Below are 8,310 nucleotides of genomic sequence, written 5' to 3' on the forward strand. Positions count from 1 at the left end.
AACCTCACCCCCACAGCAACAACTCCTTTCTCTAGGGGTGTTCTCCCTAAGGAGAGTAGAAGAGAAAAAGGGTCACGTTTCGTTTTGGTCTCAGGACTTGGCCCTGCAGCAGAAATTTCAGCTTAAGTTCCTGACTCTGGGGATATCTCCCTCCCCTACTTGTCATCTCTCCCTGTGTCACCAGTAACCTCAAGAAGAGGTCAGTCCTGCAATCACGTGAAGCCCTCACGTTTGCAAGGTTTGCAGAAAGAGCCTGTTAGCTTTTATCTCCCAGGGAACAGCCAAGCTTGCCAGTCCCTCCCCAGGAATTCACATGCCTCTGCCATACAGGCTTTCCAAACACGCCACCCTGACTTTTCAGTGCACCCCACCCCATTCGGCTCTTAGCTCCTCCCCGGCCCCAGCAACGGCTTTTGCAAGGCAGAAAAGAGGAAATAAACGCAGTCCGCCCACTTTGCCAGTGGACTACGAATCCCGAAAAGCTTAGCGTTACGCAGGCGCACGGAGCTCAACGTGCCTGCTGCTGGAAAAGTGTGTCACTGGGGCACGAGGCGCTCCCTGGGATCACATGGTACCTGCTCCAGTGCCGCGTGCGGCCCGGGAACCCTGGGTTGCTGGCGCCTGCGCAGAGCCCTCTGTCCCAGGGAAAAAGGCTGGGGCAAAAGGCGGCTGAGATTGGCAGAGTGAAATATTGCTGCCGAGGGAACGTAGCAGGGCACACGTCTCGCTTCTTTGCGCCTGGGTGCCCCGTTTCACCCCATCACCTACTTACTTCCTGACTGCATCCTCTCTCCCTCTGGGACTTTTGCACCGGGAGCTCCAGATTCGCTACCCTGCAGCGCTGTGAAGCCGTCAGGCAGTGGCACCCCGTGCACTGCAGAGACCCGACCCTCCTTGCTACCTTCCAGCCAGAACTATACAGCAGGCTGATTTCCCCCCTCCCCCACACTCTGCTCTTCCCATGCAAAGCAGACCTCCGTTGCCTCTGCGTCCTACCCTTCTGCAGGGCTGCAGTCCGGCCACCCCAAGACCTTGCTGCAGGGTGCCTCGGATCCTGCTTGTGATCCGCGGGGTCCATTGCCCGCCCTCAGTCACTGCCCAGGGGGCGACAGCGGCAATTGCAACCTCCAGTCTGTATCAAGGTCCAGTTTGAATGACCGCTCTCAGCCGGTGAAGACATGACGACCCTGGACTCCAACAATAACACAGGTACCGGAATTCCTTTACTATCATCGTCCTTTGTCACGGTCTCCTCACTTCCATATATACCTTAGAACAAGAGGAACTTTGTAAGGGACTGGTGACTCTCTCGGCCTGGGGATTTGCTAGCATAATGGGGACCATAGGCTGGGATTTCCAGAGCGAGTTGTTCGTCCTGGGAATGCGCCCGGAAGCGCCGCACCACCACCTCTCAGAGTCCCAAAGCTCCTTTTAGCCTGAAGGACTTGTATCCCGGGCAGGAGGTAAAGGAGAGCGGGTACGTGTGGTAAGATGCACAATTTTGAGGGACTGGGAGCTTTGGAGAAGAGCACCAAACGCCCCTATCTTCCCCTCCCCCCGCGCCTGCAGCTGTGGCATGCCTGGCCTTCTCGGAAAGAGGACCCCCCTCCTTCCTCTTCCCCTAGTTCCTGCATGCTCAAGGGAACCTGAGAAGCAGTGGGGCGATAGGGGCTCCAGGCGGGAGGGGCTGGGAGAATGGGTCGGATCTCACTGGGGAATCCTCAGTGACAGTAGGGAGCGGCACTTGAGGAGCCGGCTGAGTGGTGCCCTGCCCCAGGGAGGACACCCACAGCGCCCGGGAGGCCCGGAGGGCTCACATGGCTGCGGAGTCGGGCCCACGTGCTGCGTTTGTTTTCATTCAGTAGAAGCCGTGGCCGCCACCCCATTGGTCGTTGCATTCCGGCCCCGTTACATAATGAGCTCCGCCCCGCCCCCGGTCGCCCCGGCAACGCGTGTTCCCATCTCTCCTCCCCTCAGTTGCCCCGGCCGGGCTGGCGTTTGGGGCCCAGCCCAGGGCCCAGAGGCCCAGGAGGGGCGGGGCGGGGGCGGGGCTGCTGCTCTCGATTGACGGGAAGCGGAGAGGGCGGAGCTTCGAGTTCCGGGGTTCCTCGTTGGGGAGCCACGTGCAGGACGCACACGTGGAGTGGGGACGTGAGGCCGGCTGAGGGCCCGGCTCCCGCCCCGCCCCGCCAAGATCTGGGTGAAGCTGGGCTGACTCACCGCCCCCGCCTGCCTCCTTTTCCTGTCCGCCTGCCTTGGGCCCCCTTCTCCCCATCACCCAAGCAGAGTAAGATGGAGCCATCCTTGACCTCTCGTGGCCTCATGTTTACACTCCTCAGTGGTACCTCACATCTAGCCACTCTTCTCCTAGGTCTTTCCACTTTATTCTGTTTGCACCTACTTCACTTTACTGTCTTTAGACTCAGCCTCACCACGTTCCAAATTCTTACTGTTCCTGGAGCATCTCTTTCCTCAGTCCTGCAGACACTGTCTTACTCCCCACCCCCAACAAGCAAGCAGCAGTTTGTCACAAGGACTTCCCCAGAACAGCTACATCTCAGAATCATAAGTGAAGCTTTTATCTTTTTTTTTTTTTTTTCCTTCACAGAAAGGAAAACTGAGACCCAGAGAGGGGAGTTCATTTCCTCTAGGTCACAAATCAAGTTGCTTGTGAGAGATCTAAACCTAGAACTAGACACTTTTAGGCATGTCCCTCACTTCCAGGTTAGGAATATCTTTGGAAGAAGGTCTTACTCCCCTTTGGGGGATGGGTGAACTAGGTCATGTTCATTTACCACCAGATAATATCCCATCCCCACCCCCTACCTAAACCCTGAAACTGTAGGAGCTGATCTGTTGTGCAACTATTTTACTGGGAACTGGGTTCACCCTGACCAACCTTGAGCTATTTTAAGGTTGCCCTGCCCAGCTCAGTGTGTGTCAGTGGGTGAGCAAGACATGTGCCTTTGGATACACGGTGACATGGCTTGTGTCGGCTCACACGTGTCCTAGGATCCTCCCTTCTTCCAACCCGCCTGTGGCAGGCCAGTCTCAGTGCTTGGTACAGGAGTGGCAGGCAGGTCACCTTTTCTCCTGCTTTTATCATGGGAACACAGCCACCTGGCTGGCAATGTAACCAGAGGGCCAAAGTCCCTGAATTGCCAGAGAGCCAAGGTCATTGTCACCAGGCTAAGAGATCTAGAAGGGGATTTCCAAAGTCCTAGGCTGGACAATTTGTTTTTCGTGTCCACCTCCTGTAATGTGCACTGCTAAGTCTTTCCTGGACTCAGAGGGAGAATCTGTTCTGACTCTTGCTCTTGGAGGCCAGGGGAACCAGCCTGGGCAGGTTCAATACCTTATCTTTGGAGAATATGTTTCCCAGTTTTGGGGGAATGTAACTGGTTTACTCTTGTAAGACCTCTACTCTCCTTAGTGTTGGCTCGCTGGCCCTCCATAGTCTCATCCCTGGAATGGTCTTGGTGTTAACATTGGCAGCCATTTTTTTTTGTGGGGGAGGGAAAACTGGGCATTCTGAATGGGTCTCAACAGCTCATCCCATCCTCTGGTCTGCCTCTGACAACTAAATCATTAGCTGCTGTCGATATTCCCAGGGAAGGCATTTGAGGCCAGGTGTGGGGAGCGGTGCCTATGTGAGATGCCTGCAGAGGTCCTGCCTCTAGGGAGAGCCCTCACACCCAAGGCAGAAACTGAATGTACCCTGCGAAGGGTCTTGGGATGTTGGTGAGCGATGACATGTCTGGTATGTGTTGGGAAGTTGCTCAGTGCAGCTCTTCCTGGGATTCCCAAGATTAAGGGTTCCACGTGGTTAACTTCTGAGCATCCAGCAGTGTCTGGGGGAGGCAGGTGGGGGGAATGAGTGGAGTGGTGCCCTGGGACCAAAGGTGTATGGCGGCTGACACCCTTTTCCCTCATGTTCTCCTGCCAGGTGGTGTCATCACCTACATTGGCTCCAGCGGCTCCTCCCCAAGCCGCACCAGCCCTGAATCTCTCTACAGTGACAGCTCAAATGGCAGCTTCCAGTCCCTGGCGCAAGGCTGCTCTGCCTACTTCCCACCGTCGCCCACGGGCTCCCTCACCCAGGACCCAGCTCGCTCCTTTGGGAGCGTTCCACCCAGCTTGAGTGATGACAGCTCTCCTTCTTCATCTTCCTCCTCATCGTCCTCCTCCTCCTTCTATAATGGGAACCCCCCCGGGGGTCTACAAGTGGCCCTGGAAGATAGCAGCCGCGTGTCCCCCAGCAAGAGCACCAGCAACGTCACTAGTGCGTAAATTGCCAGCTGACTGGGGGGAAAGGCGGCCAGGCCTAGGTGGGGCCTTGGGGCCCCCATGACACGATTCTTCCCAGGGCCTTCCCTGGCCTCAGGGATTTCTCCTAGAGTCGCAACAACTGCCCACCTGGGGCTGCTCAGATAGCCCTGCCGCTCACCCGACACCTCTCTCTTCCCGCAGAGCTGAATGGCATGGTGCTCCTGTGTAAAGTGTGTGGGGACGTCGCCTCGGGCTTCCACTATGGTGTGCATGCCTGTGAGGGCTGCAAGGTGAGGCAGGGGGTCAGGGCGGAGGCGGGGTGACCTCAGTCCTCTGGACACAGACGCCTGGCCTGGATGGACATGCTCTCTATAGCTGCTGCTGTCCTTCCAGGGCTTCTTCCGTCGGAGCATCCAGCAGAACATCCAGTACAAAAGGTGTCTGAAGAATGAAAACTGCTCCATTGTTCGCATCAATCGCAACCGTTGCCAGCAGTGTCGTTTCAAGAAGTGTCTCTCTGTGGGCATGTCTCGAGATGGTAAGACAGCGCCACAGGCATCCCCGCCACACGCCCCCCTCCCTCCCTTCCACCCAAAGTTTCTGAGTGAATGCCCTCCCTTTAAAAAAAGTCCCAACGGGGAGACGTCATCTTGTGTCTCCTTTGTATTGGGGACGCCTGTCTTTTGTCCTCTTGGATAAACACACTTCTTTCCTATTAGCTCCTCTGGCCACCTCCTAGGGCAATCCCTACTTGGAAAACGCCCCCTCAGTGGGCATGGCCTCGGTTCTGATTTTGAGGTGGAAGCCCAGGCCTTCAGGGCCTTGCCCTTTGCGGAGGAAGGAAGGAAGAGAAGCACGTGAGTGTGTCTGAGAACTTCCTGACGCTGCTCTCATCCTGTCACAGCTGTGCGTTTTGGGCGCATCCCCAAACGAGAGAAGCAGCGGATGCTTGCCGAGATGCAGAGCGCCATGAACTTGGCCAACAACCAGTTGAGCAGCCAGTGCCCGTTGGAAACCTCACCCGCCCAGCATCCGACCCCAGGCCCCCTGGGCCCCTCACCACCTCCCGCTCCGGCCCCCTCACCCTTGGTGGGCTTCTCCCAGTTCCCACAACAGCTGACGCCTCCCCGGTCCCCAAGTCCTGAGCCCACAGTGGAGGATGTGATATCCCAGGTGGCCCGGGCCCACCGAGAAATCTTCACCTATGCCCATGACAAGCTGGGCACCTCACCGGGCAACTTCAATGCCAACCATGCATCGGGCAGCCCTCCGGCCACCACCCCACACTGCTGGGAGAGTCAGGGCTGCCCCCCTGTCCCCACTGACAACAATATCATGGCTGCTCAGCGTCATAACGAGGCCCTGAACGGTTTACGCCAGGCTTCCTCTTCCTACCCTCCCGCCTGGCCCCCTGGCCCTGCCCACCACAGCTGCCAGCAGCCCAACAGCAACGGGCACCGCCTCTGCCCCACCCATGTGTACCCAGCCCCAGAAGGCGAAGCACCTGCCAACAGTCCACGGCAGGGCAACTCCAAGAACGTTCTGCTGGTGAGGGCACTGGGGGTGAGGTGGGCAGGGGGCCTGGGAGACTGGATCTAGCGGAAGGCAGCTGGGTGTGCCGGATGCTAATGCGGGAATATCCTCGTGCCAAGGGAGGATGCTCAGCCCCACAGTAAGGGCTCTGCCTGCCAATCCCTGATCTCCACCTGACACCTGATTGCTACTTTACCTCGAAGACCCATCCTCCAGGACCACAGCCCCTAACCCAGGGTGAAACTAGGGTCCAGCCCTGCTGGCGGGGGGAGCCCATCTGAGTCAGCCTGGTTGATATTCGCCTCCCCACATCCCTTCCTTCTCCAGGCATGTCCCATGAACATGTACCCACATGGACGCAGTGGGAGAACCGTGCAAGAGATCTGGGAGGACTTCTCCATGAGCTTCACACCTGCTGTGCGGGAGGTGGTAGAGTTTGCCAAGCACATCCCTGGCTTCCGTGATCTTTCTCAGCACGACCAGGTCACCTTGCTTAAGGCTGGCACCTTTGAGGTGAGTGACCCTTTATATTCCCTGTTCTTGACCTTGGGAAGGATCAAGCAGAAGGACTTGGTGTCTGGGATGGGCAGGGGCTCTGAAAGGCTTGGGAACCCCGCTATCTCCGTCCTGGCAGACTCTGACTGCCAGAGGGGGCAGAATCCCTCCCCATCCTGCCTTGGGATGGCTGGGTCTCCTGTCATCTCAGCTGGGGTCTAAGCACATCCCAATGCCTTAAAAGAACACCTTAGGGCACACTGCTACCCCCTACCCCCTTCTAGGCATGAGCAAATTCACTTTGGTGAACTTTTGTGACCTTGCCCGAGGTCACAGGGAGTGACAAAGCTAAGACTCAGATCCAGGCCTGCTGGATTCCAAAGCCGGGGTGATGTTCCCCATCCCTCCATCTCTCCCCCACCCCCACCCCACTGCCCATTCAGAAACCACGCTCGCTCTTTCCTGAGAATCTAAGGGAGCACCAGTGAAACCCTCTGGAAAACTTCAGGGGCAATTTGGCAAGTGGTCCCCACCCCACCCCACCCGAGGATGACTGTCCCTGCCCCCTCCCCCTTCTAGGTGTTGATGGTGCGCTTTGCATCGCTGTTCAACGTGAAGGACCAGACAGTGATGTTCCTCAGCCGCACCACCTATAGCCTGCAGGAACTCGGAGCCATGGGCATGGGCGACCTGCTCAGTGCCATGTTTGACTTCAGCGAGAAACTCAACTCCCTGGCGCTTACCGAGGAGGAGCTGGGCCTCTTCACCGCGGTGGTGCTTGTCTCTGCGGGTAGGTCAAGCTCTCGCCTGAGCCTGACCCCGGGGAGGAGGCGGACGCAGTTCAATTCAACACACCTTTTATGGAGTACCTACGCTATGCCAGGCCCTGCACCGGGCACTGGGGATACAGACATGATTCAGACACAGTCTAGCTGGGGAGACAGACTCATGCCCGACTAATTATAAAACAGTGAGATAAGTGTCACAGTAGAAGCATGAACCAAGGGCTTTGGAAGCATAGACAACTATTTCTGCCTGGGGGAGCTGGGGAAGGAGGTGACACTTGAGTGGGGCCTCACAGGACAAGTAAGATATTGCCAGGCAGAAAGGGGGAAGGGCAGCCCAGGCAGAGGGAACTACAGAGCGAAAAGCAAGGGAGCCTGGACGCCGTTTGGCCTGTTCAGGGAAGGAGAGTGGCCTTGTGGGATGGGAGGTGACCAGCCCTGCTGAGCCCATGCTCCCAAGCTTTCAGCCACCTCCTGCTCTTAGGGGCGGAGGCCTGGGAGGAGGAGTTGCGCTCCCCTCCTCCTCCTTCCCCATGGGCCCTCTGAGGGGCTTCAGGGAGAGGCTGCACCGGCAGCGGCGCCGGCAGCGGCCGCGTCCTCCTCCTCCTCCTCCTCCTCGGAGACCTCCTTGGAGACCTCCTCGCGGGCCTCCTCCGGTTCCTCCTCAGAGGAGCTCGGGGAGCCCGCCTCACTGCTGTCGTCTTCCCCACAGACCGCTCGGGCATGGAGAATTCCGCTTCGGTGGAGCAGCTCCAGGAGACGCTGCTGCGGGCTCTTCGGGCTCTGGTGCTGAAGAACCGGCCCTCGGAGACTTCCCGCTTCACCAAGCTGCTGCTCAAGCTGCCGGACCTGCGGACCCTGAACAACATGCATTCCGAGAAGCTGCTGTCCTTCCGGGTGGACGCCCAGTGACCCGCCCGGCCGGCCTTCTGCCGCTGCCCCCTTGTACAGAATCGAACTCTGCACTTCTCTTTCCTTTACGAGACGAAAAGGAAAAGCAAACCAGAATCTTATTTATATTGTTATAAAATATTCCAAGATGAGCCTCTGGCCCCCCGAGCCTTCTTGTAAATAACCGCCTCCCTCCCCCATCACTGACCCTCCCATCCTCCCCTATTTAAATCACTCTCCCACCCCTCCCTTATTCTCTAGCCCCCCGATTTGTTCTATTCCTGTCTCAAATCCAATAGTTCACAGCTGAGCTGGCTTCTGTGATGTGTGCTCGTTT

The 8,310-nt window shown here is 57.6% G+C and overlaps 1 protein-coding gene across 1 annotated transcript; it reads left to right on the forward strand.

Moving 5' to 3' along the window:
• Positions 1–532: 532 nt before the first annotated feature.
• Positions 533–8,283, forward strand: NR1D1 (nuclear receptor subfamily 1 group D member 1). The gene is made up of 8 exons (XM_044248056.1): positions 533–1,209; positions 3,947–4,282; positions 4,471–4,559; positions 4,663–4,807; positions 5,174–5,817; positions 6,130–6,315; positions 6,877–7,087; positions 7,795–8,283. The coding sequence occupies exons 1-8, from the start codon at positions 1,179–1,181 to the stop codon at positions 7,992–7,994; spliced, it is 1,842 nt and encodes a 613-aa protein (XP_044103991.1). The 5' UTR covers positions 533–1,178; the 3' UTR covers positions 7,995–8,283.
• The last annotated feature ends 27 nt before the right edge of the window (positions 8,284–8,310 follow it).

The sequence above is a fragment of the Neovison vison genome, chromosome 5 (genome assembly GCF_020171115.1).
Source record: "Neovison vison isolate M4711 chromosome 5, ASM_NN_V1, whole genome shotgun sequence".
Lineage (NCBI taxonomy): Eukaryota > Metazoa > Chordata > Mammalia > Carnivora > Mustelidae > Neogale > Neogale vison.